The 16,109-nt window shown below is 41.2% G+C and overlaps 1 protein-coding gene across 1 annotated transcript in view; it reads left to right on the top strand.

The window, feature by feature from the left end:
• fras1 (Fraser extracellular matrix complex subunit 1) overlaps positions 1–16,109 on the top strand; it is a 171,636-nt gene that overhangs the window by 98,665 nt on the left and 56,862 nt on the right. The window contains exons 20-23 of the mRNA XM_072664529.1: positions 1,034–1,177; positions 9,695–9,850; positions 13,407–13,553; positions 13,892–14,038. Of these exons, the coding sequence (XP_072520630.1) occupies positions 1,034–1,177; positions 9,695–9,850; positions 13,407–13,553; positions 13,892–14,038 (594 nt within the window). The remainder of the gene's footprint in view (positions 1–1,033; positions 1,178–9,694; positions 9,851–13,406; positions 13,554–13,891; positions 14,039–16,109) is intronic.

Below are 16,109 nucleotides of genomic sequence, written 5' to 3'. Positions count from 1 at the left end.
GGGACTAAGAAGGCATTGTCAGGCTTAAAGACACTGTATGCACTGGAAACTTGCAAGTTGTTGATAAGATTCAGTCTAACATGAGGGAAAGGAGTATTAAAACTTCATACTTTTCAGAAGCACAAGGCAGAAGTACTCTGTAATTCTTGAGGCGGAAGCAGTTTTGGTTTGCTAATTTAAAGCACATTTAAGAGCCTGTTCAATTCAGTGCAGCAGGTGTTTTAAAGATGAGCTCTAACCCAGGAAGAAGCCGACGTACTTGGAGTTAATCGCAGTCTAATTCCCTGTTGGGCTGCTTTTCTTCTTCTTCGTTTTTTTTTTTTTTTGAAGGCTAAACCATTAAGCATGGTTAACGCGTGCCTGCATGCTAAATTACTTTTAACGCCTGGCTCATTTGCGCAGGCTAATTGAGCATGCTAACCTCGTTGCAGCTGGTTGACCCAAGATGGTCCTGCAGCAGCCTGTTGAGTTATGTGGCGAATTAGTCGTTTGGCACCTGACATCCATTCTCATCAGAAACAGAAGGCTACTGCAAAACCCAGAGACAGAAGGCATACAATATGCTTTACTAGACTGACATCCTTGGGGTCTATTTTGCCTCTGTTTCAGTACAGACATATGCAGTGCATTCCAAATTGGAGGCTACCCTGTATGTCCAAACGTTTGACCCCTGCTTGTAAAACTGTACTGAATTACAGAAGGCTGTGCAGTGGTTAGTCCTGGCATTCATCCCATTATAAATCTTGGCAACACATCCCAAAGGTACTGGGTGGAGCTCCATCACTCCAGAGAATGCATTTCCACTGCCCCACAGCTCACTGCCGATGCCCTTCAAACCCCTCTTGCCGACACTTGGCACTGGGCATGGTGACCTTAGGCTCATGTTTGTGGAGATTATGCCACCTGTATTATAAATAAATATTTTTGGTTACTAATACCAGGTGGACTGACTTAAGATTTTAGGCATCCTTTATTTGTAATGGTGGTAATGGTGATATCTTCTATGTAAAATATTCCTTTATTTATTTTTCAGCTTGCCATCCATCCTGCAAGGAATGTTCTGGCCCCTCTCAAGCTGACTGCACAGCCTGCCCCCCTCACGCTAGCCTCCACAATGGCTACTGCCGGACCAGCTGCCCTGAGGGCCAGTACCTTAACGCTGTGGGCTACTGTAATGGTGAGTACTGTAATTTCTTGAAGCAGTTTTGGTTTGCTAATTTAAAGCACTTTTAAGAGGGCGTGTTCAATTCAGTGCAGCAGGCATTTTAAAGATGAGCTCTAACCAGTGATGGTGTTACTGGACATTTGTTTTAGCAAATGGTTTTTACTGTAGGCTTTGTTTATTTGTAAGCAAGTACAATGCTACACTTAAGCAGGCTAATGTAGCTAACGAATAGCCCATAAATCAGCAGTTAGCATTATGCATTCCTGTTGTTTCCCTATGGTCACACAGTTGCCTCAAATCTCAGATAGATTTGCTTAAATGGTTTATTTGTGTAACCCACCATTAATCCACCATTAAACCCACCCATTCATACATTGGGTGAATGTTAGCTATCATGTCATCTCAATTTTTGTCTTCAGATCTTCTTGAATTTTTTTTATTACATTTTTTTGTCCATACTATAAACTCATCAAACTCATCATGCATCTCAAAGCTTGATCCTGTGGCACCTACAGTATGAGGCCCTCGGCTAGCCTCTGAGGTAGGATTTTGGTTGTGACAAATGTTACTGGCACAGTAAGCGTTGATGTTAACTACACCTACAGCCTATATTGAAAAAATTGAAAGGTAAGAGCACAGTTTATTCGTATGTTCTTTTAAGTTGTTGCTCAGTTGTTTTTTCTGTTGTTGGCTTTATCGAGTTATACGGTCGACTGTACACCTTTTGACCAATCTCATACAGGTTTGTTATGTCTCCTGATACAGGTCTTTTTATGAACAGACGGGTGTAAAATTTTGTTTTGGAATGCCTCAACAGCCGTGTGAGTAAATTGCGATAGACCATCAGAAAGAAAATGGAGCATGGAGGTTTACAGGTCTGAACGTATGCCGTAAATGAGGGCCCAAACAATATGAATGATTTTGAGGTATTAGCCATGGTAGCATATGGTGCCGCATAGTAACAGGGTCCTGAGGTTATGGGTTTGATTCTCGCTCATATCACTGTCTGTGAGGAGTTTGGAGTGTTCTCTATTTTCAGAAATGTTATATTGCACCTAGGTTTGAGCGAGTGCATGTGTATGGCACCCTGCATTGTGACAAAAAAATGCAGAGTGTGATCAAAGCTTAAAGTTAGCTAGGTAAGCAAGAAATCCATGGGCTACTTGAAGATACACAAATTGAGGCTTTTGGAATGGCCCTTACAGTCCCCTGCCCTAAATACCATAGAAAACTTGCGGATAGACCTTAAACAAGGTGTCTAGCATGACTTAAAGGCCTTCTGCAGAGTGGGGGGCAATTTACAACTACATGAACTGCAAGAAAACTGCTACAAAAAGCCGTTTGCAAGTTGTAATTTCTACCAGTTGTCAGAATAGGTTGTCTATGAGCCGATATTATTGGCCAGACAGCATTAAGTATGGAATGGCCTATACTGAAAGTCAGGGAAGAGGGTGAGTTCAGTTTGGCTTCTAATCATGTTAGAAGTATTTATCTCATACCCACTAATCTTTGTTCTGAGAAGCCTTTAACACGGCCTCTAATGAGTGTGATATGCTGGCGCGCCGCGATTTTAACAGAATAATTCCCCCAGTTGTTTTCCATTAACCACGTAATCAGCAATTATATCTCAGCTCCTCAGAAAAGCTCCACATCATCATCGTCAGCTGCTAAGCCAGCAAGACTTGGGAAGGCGATTATGATGTAAACAAATTGATGAAAATACAATATTTGATTACACTGCAGAAAGAGTGGGAGAGAGAAAAAGAAAGAGAGAGGAAAAGGAAAATAAAAGCTGTTTAGCAGGCGGCATGTCCTCTCCTCAGCCCAGCTCCATTAATAAAAGATGCCTGGTGGGCCTTCTCTAGGAGGCACATTTCATCTGTCCCACATAATCGCATGTTCCCATCTCCCCATCCTACCCTGAGATAGCCTCTTACACAAGCTGCTGCGTTGCCGCGGGCCACTGTAACTGCTACAGGCTAGATCACACACCTCCAAACCAGAGAAGATTGTTCAGCGTTAGATCAAAGCCCGTCAGCATGTTCCCTCAAACACTGTCATTGTTAGGAGATCTGGGATGATGACATTCCCGGCCCCTTGACTTTACGTCTGTGCATGCAAGTAGGGGCTTCCTATCCATGTACACTAACTGACCACTTTATTAGAAAACCCGACTTCACACACTATACGGACAACATTATTGGGACACCTGATTCAAAAAAAGAGTTGAATGTTGGATGATCACCACCCCACCTCATCCCTAACATCCTAACTCATCCCAAAAGTGTTGGATGGAACACCATCATTCCAGAGAACACAGTTTCTCTGCTCCACAGCTCAATATTGGGGGGCTTTATACCCCTCTAGCCCTAACCTGGCATTAGGTATGGTGCCAATATGTTCATGTTTTTCTGCTCCAGAGAGTCTATTCTATTTGGTAATACTTCTCTACAGGGACTAGGCAAGCTGTGTATGTGTGTGCATTTGCACATCTGTGTCAGCAATGGATGCAACTTAAAGTAGCTGAATGCATTCATTAGCAGGTGTGTCTACAAACATTTGGACATAGAGTGTAACTCCACCTTGCTGGTGTACAGCTTTTTAAAAAAATGGGTTCTTGATAGGTTTTTTAGTAATGGCAGCATTACTAAAGTCAAAAGACCACTTAAATACTCAAATACAATAAATACCTTTTCTAGATGGTTCTTTGTAGAATGTTTAAAATTGGCCCTATAGCCAGATGTTCCTGGCTACATATCAGTGTCCATGAACAATTGGTTAGTAATTTGGCTGGATTGCTGTCAAGAATGTGAATGTGAGTCCTTTTGAGTCTGAAGCCTGGTCATTAGCTATGAATTCATTGCTAAAATAGCCTGGTTAGTTATAGTTGCCATAGCCAATAGCTGATAAAAGAAGCACATCATTAAGGATGGTTCTACTTTTTTCTTAGGCTCAGATAAAAAAATAATGATGTAGCTTATAAACATTAGCGATGCATACTCATAAAAATATTGTACTCAGTTATTATGTCTGAAAATGTCAAATAGGCCTCTAAAACATTCAGAAGGTGATGTAAGACAAAGCTAACAGTTTATAGGATATTAAAGACAATGTCAATTAATGATAAAAGCCCTTTGTCTACCAGAGGAGGAGGAGAAGGAGGAGGAGGAGGAGGTTGAGGTTTGGCCCGCAGAAGAAATATCATCTGAACCACTGTAAGAGCTCTTCATCAGTGGTCCGTTTCTGACCACAGAGCTGCTCTTGACTGAGTATTTTTAGGTGGTAGATCACTCCTAATCTAGTGAGTAGAAGCACAAGGGTTTATTAGGTTTCTAATAAAGTGGCCATTTGGTGGAAGCACAAGATTGGTGTTTCCAAGAAAGAAAGTGTCCTGAGAGTGGAAGCACAAGGTTAGTGTTTCTAATAAAGTGACCAGTGAATAAAAGCACAAGGCTAGTGTTTCTGATAAAGTGGCCAGTGAATAAAAGCACAAGGCTAGTGTTTTGATTAAAGTGGACACTGAGTCAAAGTACAAGGTTGGTGGCCAGTTGGTAAAAGCACAAGAATGGTGATTCCTGGAAAGTGGAAATTGGTGGAAGCGCAAGGTTAGTGTTTCTACAAGGTTGGCTTGTCCCCCAATTGTGGCCAGCAACTGGAAGCACAGTCTTCCAGTGTTGGTAATAAAGGGGGCAATTATTGGATGTATAAACTTTAATAAAGTGGAAGGTGAGTGTATTGTACTAGACTGTAATCCAAACATTGCCATCTGGCCCAAGTACCATAGATATTATGTGTACTGTCTGGCAGGAAGTCTCTCCTGACCACGTGGAAGCAAATTAAAGGATCTCGCTGCAAGGTGACCTTGGTTGGAATTAAAGTAAACAAACTGGAACTGGATTTATGTGCGGCTACCGTTTTCATGAGACACGCAGTGCCTACCTTGACCTGTTCAGGGCTCCTTGAATGATCTTTCAGATCAAGATTAGTCTTCACTGTTCTCAAAGTCCAGATGACGTCCTGTACAGTGCTTTTTCAGCTCTCAAATCCTTTACATAGACTTTGCATAGAGTTCTGGAATTGCACATGTTTTTAACACTACGCTTAGTCTGATTTTACAGTCGACTGTAGTAGTGTATGGATAAAGTCTGACAGAAAAACAGGCACAAACTTTTGCCACTTCTTTCATGTATTTGCTGTGCAAGGTATCAATTATACAGTCTTCAACTGTGAAAAGGTGTTTCTCTGCCAAGATGCTGCCAGCCAACCTGAAGAGATAAAATTAGGAACAGTGTGAGTACTCCCGTTAACAAAAAGCCTGGATTTGGGCCTGCCCTGTCCAATCTAAATCTAGCTTTGGCCTTTAACCTCTTAGACCCTGAAAGCCCACACTTCTTCACTTTCAACTACATTACTGTTGTTATAAATATCAGTTTCAGATGTCCTAAAATAGAGCCCTGTGGCACTCCACAAGATGTGCTCAATCAAACTGCTACAGTAGTTTCTGCATAAAGACTGATAACAGAATAATAAACCTGGAGTTCAAAGGGTTAAATCAGAGTACATTTGGCAGCACACAGGTTGTCTAGTCAGGCTAGTATGAAGCCGGAGAAGAAGGTTACGGACTACTGTTAATCTGGAAAAGGTTACATAAAGCCGTTTGTAAGGCCCTAGTGTCCCAGTGAACTACAGTCAGGAACACACTGTGCAATGGAGGTTGTTTGGAACAGTGGTCAGTCTTTCCAGTAGTGAACGCCCTCCCAAAATCCTCAGAAAAGGGATGAAAGATGGGAGCCATGGCATGGAAATAAAAGTGGGAACTTAATTACTTGTTGCCAAGAGGCAAGTTTGCCAAGAAGCACCTAAATCGTCTACCACAAAGTGGAGCTGTTATGTCTGTCACAAATCTGTTAAGCATGGTGGTGGTAGTGTGATGGTTTGGGGATGCTTTGCTGCATCAGGACCTGGACAGCTTGCTGCCACTGAAGGAACTTTGAACTCATAGCTGATGTTAACACTCAGCACTATCAGAAATCAGATAAAGTTATAAGTTAACCTTGTGACTGTTTTCGAACTTCCGCTTTAAGGGTCTAAAGCAGGGTTACCCACCAACACAGCCGCTCAGTGCAGTGAGCTGGGGATCCGAGGATGTTTTCTTTGAGCTCCCAGTGAGCAGTTTTATTTTTGGCCCTCCCTGCTGATCGCACCTGTCTGACGGTGGTCTGCCCTCCCTCACCTGTGTTCCTGTGGAGCCGCAGATCATTTACACCTCATAGATCTTTCTCACACACACAAACACACACACACACACACACAAACACACACACACACACACACACACACTAATTTGGCCCAGTTCCTCTGTCACATAGATATCTGCTCACACTGCATTGAGGAGAAATGCCCCTCTCTTTCTTAGTGTATGTGTGTATTCACCTCACAAACACACAGTAGGTGAGAGAGCATGCAAGAGAGAAAGTATGCAAGAGAGAGGAGAGGGAGCATGCGAGAAAGAATGAGAGACAGAGCATACAAGAGAGAGAAGGCGAGAGATAGGAGAGAGAGAATGCGAGAAAGAATGAGACAGAGCATGCAAGAGAGAGAAGGCAAGAGATAGGAGAGAGAGAATGTGAGAAAGAATGAGAGACAGAGCATACAAGAGAGAGAAGGTGAGAGATAGGAGAGAGAATGCGAGAAAGAATGAGACAGAGCATGCAAGAGAGAGAAGGCGAGAGATAGGAGAGAGAGAATGTGAGAAAGAATGAGAGACAGAGCATGCAAGAGAAAGAGAGAGCATGCGATAGCAATAGCATGCGAAAGAATGCGGGAGGTGCACATGTGAGAGAGAGAGAAGACGAGAGCATGCAAGAGAGAGAGAGCAGGCGATAGAGATAGCATGCAAGAGAATAAAGGGGAGGAAGGGTGCGAGAAACAGAAGGAGAGAGAGCATAGAGTTCCATATGTGGGGACAACATGGAACACATGGACATGTTATCTGCGTGGTTCACTCAAAATTATCCAACCAAGTTTTCTGGTCAGAAATAGACCATTAAAAATAAAGATCTAGAAGATAGAAGATCTCACCCAAGTGTGCAGAGATGAGCTCCATCCTCAAACTGTACACCAGCACATTGGAGCTGCAAAGTAAAGTGTAAACAGTGTACAAAAACCCTGAGAACGCAGCTGTGCCAGAAAGAGTTCAGAAGAGTCCATGGTCTTGTGATGGTCCCTTTGTGTTGATGGATGATGTAGAAGTTTAATTTCATAAACTTATGGTATTTTTTACACCTCAGGCCCAGGTCTTTGCTACACTGCATACATTTGGTCCTGTTATTGTCGTTTTGACACTGCAGTTTAACAAGCGCACTAAAGAACTAAAGAACTGCTATGTCCTGTCATCATCACCTATGTGGGCTGTGTTGCTCTATACTTCACATTGATCGGTTTGTAGAAGGGCATGCATCTGACATTGGCATGTTGTAATTTCAGAGAATCCAACACCCTTCAAATGCATGTGTGAGCATGCAGCATCACAGATTTGCCTTGGATTCCTTTTCTGTCGATTATAAATAAAGCCTAACCTACAGGTACAATATATACAGGAATCACAAGTTGCTCCCATACTGCTGTTTGATGCGAGCGCATGGAAAGGAGTGTCGGATGTCGGCACAGCACTGGCTCTTTTTCTTCTTTCATTGTTTAATGGGTGACGATAGCCTGCCTGAACTTGATCCAAAACACCGAACCATCCTTAAAAGCGTTTTCACACTGCAAACAAACCCAACCATGGTTCAGTAAATCTGAACTAAGACCACCTCTTTTGGTGGGTCCAGATTTTTGTCCTTTGGTCTAGACCGTGGCCCATGGCACCTTTTACACCTGCTGTTTTGATTTGGACCAAACTGAAGGTGGGTGTGAAAGCACCCTTAGTGTATTTCCTGAATGTTTGGCCTGTGTGGTATTCGACAGTACACTTACACTTCTCAGGTTGCTGTGTGCGTGCGCGTGTGCGTGTGTGTGTGTGTGTGGGGGTCTCTTTAGAAGAGCAATCCAGCTGTGTTTAGGTCTGTGTGGGAGATACACATCACTGTAATTCACACACACTCACACTATCAGTGCTAAAGGAAGCAGCTTCCTCTCCCTGGATCAGATAAAGGAACCAGCCAGTGTCAACAGATGAAAGCACTTCTTTTCTTCACTTTGCACCTTTTGGTTAAAAGGGGCTTTTGTGGAACACATAGCGCTGTAATGTCAGCCTTCTTCTCTCAGCTCTTGTCTCCCTCTGTGTGTGACTCTTTCATTCAGGCCTGCGTTCATGACGGTTCAAAGCCATCGGCACTATTCTAGCACAGATAAATGAAAACCTACTGCTATCTGCTGCACTTGCACCCGTCTCTTTCTCTCTCTCTCTCTCTCTCTCTCTCTCTCTCTCTCTCTCTCTCTCTCTCTCTCTCTCTCTCTTGCTCTCTGTCTCACACATTTCAATTCAATTATGCAATTCATTCCAGAGTGCTTCATTGGCATGACAAATTGCGTTACATTTTCATTGCCCAAGCTTGGCTAACAAAGTTTGAGAATATTCAAGAATAATTGAAGTCTGTACTAAATGTAAAAGTCATTATCTGATTATCCAGCTGTTCATTAAACAGTCTGGAAGACGAAAAAAAGGTTAAACGATAAGTTAAAGTTGGTTGAGGGGTCCACCAGTATAAGAATTACAGGCCAGTGCTGATATCCCATATTTTCAGTTACATACACTATATGGTCAAATGTTTGTGGGCACCCCTTCCAGTGAATGCATTTAGTTACTTAGTAACATATGTAGTTATGGATTTTAAGGTGTTTTTGGAATGTAAAGAATTTACGGTGTGTGCACCCTTCATATGTCATGATGATGTAAATGCACCAATAAAAAACAACTAAATGGGGTACCACAGTAACCACTTGGCAACAACATAGCAACCACATGAGACACCATAGTAACCACCTACCAGCTACCTCATAGCAACCTCCTGGAATACCGTAGCAACATCTAGCAACATCAGTGACCGACACGTAAAAAACACTATAGCGACGCAACCAAGAACTCAACCCCATTACAACCATCTGGTACACCATGGCAAGATCTAGACTCCATGCATCATCTAGCAACATTATAATGGCCACTTAGCAACATCATACTAACTACCTAGCAACTGCCTGGCAACCCCATGGCAACCACCTGTTACACCATAGCTACTACCTGGCAAAAACATCTTAGTTTAACCCTATTCACCACGTAGCAACAGCCTAACAACTGCCTGAAAGTGGGAACCACTTTATCTGCACAGCCATTTAGCGCTTCCTTCTAGTTGTATGAATGATATTATTTGCTTATTGACTGAAAACACAATGCAGTGAACAAATGTGCTTCTTTTTTGTGTCAGTGAGACATTACTAAAAACTTTATTATCTCTCTCTCACTCTTTCACTCTCTCTCTCTCTCTCTTTCTCTCTCTCTCTCTCTGTCTGTCTCTGTCTCTTGTCTATAAGACTGTCAGCAGGGTTGTCAGCGGTGTACCGCGGATCTGCTGGTTGGCTCTGGGACGGTGTGTCTGTGGTGTAAGGGATTCCGCATGCTGCTGCTCGGAGACCGCTGTGTGGAGCACTGCCCACCAGGACACTACAGATACCACGGCGCCTGCAAGAGTGAGTCCAGAGTCATCTATAACGCTATACTCTATCTGCACACTGTGATGGAGCACCATTAAATACATTTCCCCTCAAGGATCAATGAAGTTGTACATGTAGTATATCTGTATAGCTCCTTATCAGAGACTGAAATAATATCACACTGGAAAAAAAATATTACCGCACTCAATCTGCTCAGAAGAAGGTACATAATAAGACGCTTCTATCATTAGTCACGATAAGACATGCATGATGTCTATATAGTGGGCTCTACCTCAAAGGGCTTTTATGCTTATTCTATTAATAATGACATAGTGTCTCAAACTTATTGTAATATCTCAAAATAATCAGATAGTATCTCAAAATAATGATGATATTTCAAAAGAATGTTGTGTCTCAAAATAATGACTTATCTCGGGAAAATGGGATAGTATTTCAGAATAATGTGATAGAATCTCAAAATATTGACCTAATATCTTAAAATAATGACTTATCTCGGGAATATGGGATAGTATTTCAGAATAATGTGATAGAATCTCAAAATATTGACCTAATATCTCAAAATAATGACTTATCTCGGGAATATGGGATAGTATTTCAGAATAATGTGATAGAATCTCAAAATATTGACTTATAACAAAATATTGACAAAATAATGACTTATAATCTCTTTATAAATATGATTGCTTCTCAAAACAATTACTTGATATCTTAGAATAACAGTAAAGTATCTCAAAACAATGGCTTGATATCTCAAAAGAATAATTTAATATCTTAAGACAGTGACTTGATATCTCAAAAAATGGGATAAGCTCCTAAAGAATAGCTTAATATCTCAAAACAAGGACTTGATATCTCAGGATAATGACGTACTATCTCAAAAGAATGGCTTGATATCTTAAAGAACTACTTATCTCAGAATATTGGATAGTATTTCAGAATAAAGAGGAATCAATTCTCAAAACAATGACTTAAGATCTTAAAACAATGACTTAGTATCACAGAATAATGAGATTGTCTCTTCAAAAAATGATTTATTTCAGAATAATGGGATAGTAGTATAAAAATGTAATGACATAGCAATTCACCTAATAATGTGGGTGATTTATTTTAAGTGTCAAGAAAGGGGTTCCATAGTATCCAGTAGCAGCATGTTAATTTGCTCGCAGCATATGCAATGCAGATTACTCTTCCACTGTTGAATGCTGTCGTCTTCCATTTTCATTTGATGTAAAATAAGAAAAACCATGGAACCATTCTTTTCATAATTTACTCAATAATTTATGCAGTGAAAGGCTGACAAAATATTTTTAACCACGTTTTCATGGGCAGGACAAACACATAAATTAATTAAAATGCCCACATTCACATAAGAAAAACACAGGTCTAGACATAGTTGGTCCAGCTTCACATTAAGAATCCTTCTAGCCTTCAAACACACACTGTCTGTTTCTTCCTCTCTACATTTCACTTTGCTCTAAGTTATACCCGTGTCTGCCCTTGCTGAAATGCAGTGCACAGCTCTGTGAGATGGACTCTCATTTCATATCCTGGATGTAATTATCTCTGGATCCCTGTGCATTAACCTGACACCGACTGTATAGATGGGATGCTATATTTATTTTTATTAGCCAACCTGATGCAGTACCCAGCTTTAAAGCCTGATCCAAACACTGATGCCTTATAAAATATTATGATGGGCTTTTATAGCTCAGCTATCACTGTCAAGACCATGGAGGGTATGTGTGTAAATCTGTGTATATATATGTCATGGAAATTCAGGGGTACAGGGATGACATACTTTTGTATTAAAGCCTAGCCTAGCCAAAACATGTTGTTAGGACCTGCCTTCAGTTCAGTTAGATGAATTAGATTTGGTCTCTGTAGATTTGGTCTACAGAGTATGATACTAAGAGAATAATGTGCGCTTGGTAAAAGCTTTAATACAGTCTAAAGAGGTATCAGTTCCTGCGCTGAATTATCATCTAAGCCTGTAAAACACCATTAAGGCTGTTTAAACAGATGGGCATTTTATTTAAACTGCATGCACATTGTGTGCTAGTCATCCTCTAGCCCTTCATCAGTGGTCAGTTTATGGTGGTCAGTTTAAACACCGGACAACATTTGCCAAAGGAAATTCCACCACCATGCTCTTCAGCTGGTATGAGATTCTTGTGCTCAAATGCTGTGTTTGGTTTGCATCAATCATGTCTTCTGTTACTGTGGCCAAATAATTCAACCTCAGATTCATCTGTCCAAAGCATATTGTCCCAGAAGCCCTGGTCTGTTACTCAAATGGAACCCTGTTTACATATTAGGGCACTAATGAGTAAGTCTGCCATTTTTTTTCCTCAGTGTCCAAATCAAAATGTGGAAATCAAACATGATTTTGATGGCACTACAGTCTCCCACAAGGCACTCGTAATTTCTAGTAAACATCGTAGCCCACCGTATGAGCTGAATGTGGTCCACAATGCATTGTGAGTGGTGTTACTAAGCAACAGGCAGTAGACCAAAATGGAACAGATGCCGTTCGCTCATATAAGCGAGTGATGGTTATGAGCCACTGAATGCCGTGATATTTTCCCCTGTAGGTTATTAATGGGAGTCTCATGTTTCTAAGCAACAAAACAGTCAAAGATGATTCCATGAACAGCACAATGCTTTTACTACATTTAGTTGATAACTGTGTGTGTATATATAAAGCTTTAAACACGGCTCAGCCAGCCATGTGTTTATCCGACTAGTGCTGACGTGCAATGATAATGATAATGAATAGTATCCAAATTAATTAGTTTTTACCTCTAGTCAGTACACTAAATAATATCTCCCTATATAGTGTAGTACTACTGAGGAGGTAGGGATCTATTCAGTCACAGTCTATGCCTTTGTCTAGGCAATCTTTAGTTTTACCTTTTTTTTCGACAGCAAAGGTTTCCTTCTTGCACGCCACCCATGACAATAAAATGTGTGTGGTCTCTTTCTGATGGTAGATGCTGTACTTTGGCATTAACTGTGGCAGGTGCTACCTGTAGGTGCTGTGAGGACATTTTAGGATTCTGTGGATACTTCTTTTTCTGCTCTTGGGCTGAACTTGCTAGGACGACCTGATCTGTCCATGGTGGCAGTTGTTTTATGTGCTCTTCAATTCTCATTTTCTTGTATTTACTTCTCCAGACTCATATACATCTACAATCTTCTTTCTGAAGGCCTCTGAGAGCTCTTTGGATCTCACTTCAACAATCAAGAGCATACCAGAATAAAAGTCTGAGGGTGTAAATGAGACTCTAGCCATGTTCTATGTTTTCAGTTATATTACCTTATGTTATATCTCTCAATAGTCTTCATATGAAGATTAAATGTCCATATGTTTAAGTTTGATAAGGCTTTTTATGTGAGAAATTTCTAACATGACTACATAGTGGTCGGTTTGTTGTGTTGACAACTTTGGTTGTAATTCTCAGCAAAAACCTTCTCCAGAAGTTGATTCAATCCAACCAAAAAAGCTTATCAGCATTTTGTTATAAAAAAAATATTTGTGATAGTGATACATCTTTTTGCCTACATTTCCCAGAATGCCACAGTTCCTGCGCAGACTGCAGCAGAGAGGGACCACAGGCTTGCACTTCGTGTTTGACCCCTGCTGTGCTCTCCCCGTCTGGTGTGTGCACGGCTCGGTGCCCCATTGGATACTACTCTGATGAGAACCGTGTGTGCAAAAGTGAGTACTGCAGTACACTATTTACAGTAGTGTATTCTACTGGTTCTGGAGCACCCCTGCCCTGCTGTAAAAAGATCATTAAGAAAAGCCTTTACTTGAGTAAAAGTGTCTAAACTTCTTCTGACCAGTACTTCCCTAAGAAGTGTGGATTGAGATCCCACTTTTAATGTGCTTACCAGGTGAAATAGTGTAGTGGATAACACCACTGTCCTGCACTTGGAAGACTATAGGGTTTCATTCAGTGTCTGTAAGAGTGTTTGTGTCTGTGTTTGATCAAGCCTGCGGGGTCACAAGTTTGGACTCAAGTGATCTGAAGGCTTATTGTGTTTGTTTTACAGAGTGTGACCAGCAGTGTCTGAGCTGTGAGATGGCCGGAGTATGTACGTCCTGCAGAGACCCAGCGAAAGTGCTGCTGTTCGGCGAGTGTCAGTACGAGAGCTGCGCCCAGCAGTACTACCTCAACACCACCACACGCACCTGCAGAGGTGAGCTCTGTCACAATCACGTCATGCCAACTTTCACCAGATTTATTCATCCATTTCACTGTTCCCTCAAAGCCATTTTGAGAGATTGACAGTGTGTGAAAGTGTCAGGCTTGGATTTTGGCCTAAACAGCCTCTCATACTTTTCACTAGTAGGAACATTTTAGATATATATATATATATATATATATATATTATGTATCAAAAAGAATATGAAACCATGCATTTAATCAGGTATGCCCAAACGTTTGACTGGTATGTTGGTCTGGCTTATTTTTGTTTCTCTGTGGGAGAAAGTGTGTCCTCTTATTACACATAATCACTGTTTTTGCTTCATAGGCATTTCACAGGCAAGCAGCAGCTAACGTCCAATGAAACCTTACTTTCACAATGCTTCATTATACCACAATGGTTCATTACATCCCTGAAAAGTAAACCAGGCATTAGGCTTCCGTTTGATCAAGGAACGGCTGCTATGGCTGTAATGAGCGCAGTAGAAGTCAGCTCTTTCATTACTGGATATCACAAACTCTTTTAGAGGAAGTTATTGTTTGCATTTCTTGGCGAATACTTTCCGATCAAGACCTAAGTCAGAAAGAGAGAACGAGAGAGAGGAGGAGGAGGCGAGAGAGAGAGAGAGAGAGAGAGAGAGAGAGAGAGCACTTTAATGAGATTTGTTTCTGTCTGACTCGCCTGATTCAAAGTACTCTGGCTCCAGCACAGAGAAAGCCTCGCCTATTAGAGAGAAGAAGAGAAAAGATTAAGGGAGGGAAAATAAAGGGTAGTTTTCTGTTTTGGGAGATGGGAAAAAGAAAGCGTGGAAGAGAGAGAGAGAGAGAAAAAGAACAAAAGAGTACAAAATGACAAGGAGTAGAGGGTTAAGGATAGCAATTTTCCCCTTACCCCAAATATAGTAAGTCAGCTACAGTGTAAGTTTACTTGTTTGAAGTCCATGTAGAGAAACTTATTCTATTGGCAGATATGATGTAAAGCTTGAAACAAGCAAATGTATATTCTAATATGAGAGAATTTCACTAAATAAAACTAAACTAAGTAAAGCATTAAAATTGATAAAAAAATATAAATAATAGATACAGAAATGACACTATATGTCCAAATGTTTGTGAACATGCATTCAGCTCCTTTAAGTTGCTGAAACAGCTTTGCAAATGCACACACACAGCCTCTCTAGTCCATGTAGAGAAGTATTGCCAATAGAATAGGATTCTCTGGAGCAGATAACCATGAACCTACTGGCACCATGTGATGCCAGGCGTGGGCTAGAGGGGTATTAAGCCCCATACCATTGAGCTGTGGAGCAGTCGGAACTGTGTTCTTTGTAATGATGGTTGGTGCTTCATCAATACTTTTGGGAAGAGTTGGGGAGTTGGGGATAAGGTGCGGTGGTAATCATCCAAGACCCTGAGTTTAGCGACTAGCTCAGGTAATACCATTGGTGGGTGCTGTAATTGTGGATGTTTTAAAGGGTTTTCCATCTGAAGAGCTGCAGACTGGACTAGATGTTTGAAAAAAGGTGGAGTTGAAGTGAAGTAGAAGCAATAGTTGTCAGAATTCTTGAATTTTTTACTGAGTGAAACAGGCCCAAAAGCTTCAAACGGCATACTCGCACTGCTGCCTACCATGCAGCCCAATATTATTGCTCTGCTTTTTTATACACATCAATAAAAACTGTTTTTTTCCCTACTGTGAGGAGGGGGGGCAAACAAGATGGAAATCAATTCCAGGACAAATGAAATCCGTTCAGAGCTAAGGAATCCGAGGCGGCCAGTCTGAGAAGAAAGAGAAGTTTGCTTAGACTGTGGTATTAATAGCACAGGAAGAAATCCATTCTGCTACACACACTGACTGGCACTGTAAAAGAGAAATAGAAATGGCCTTGGAGGACAAATTCACCTTCACACAGCTGAGAAGTGGAGTGTATATATATAGGGTCAAGAGAGATGTGCTATAGGGAGTATGTTCACCATCTGTATGCAGGCTGTGTACATGTATTACGTATTACAGGACTGTTTGTTATCCCCCCAGTACAGGCGTTACAGTAGAAATACCTGTT

The sequence above is a fragment of the Salminus brasiliensis genome, chromosome 20, assembly GCF_030463535.1.
Source record: "Salminus brasiliensis chromosome 20, fSalBra1.hap2, whole genome shotgun sequence".
NCBI lineage: Eukaryota > Metazoa > Chordata > Actinopteri > Characiformes > Bryconidae > Salminus > Salminus brasiliensis.
The sequence above is the reverse complement of the archived record's forward strand: the minus strand, read 5'-3'. Positions and strand labels throughout refer to the sequence as shown.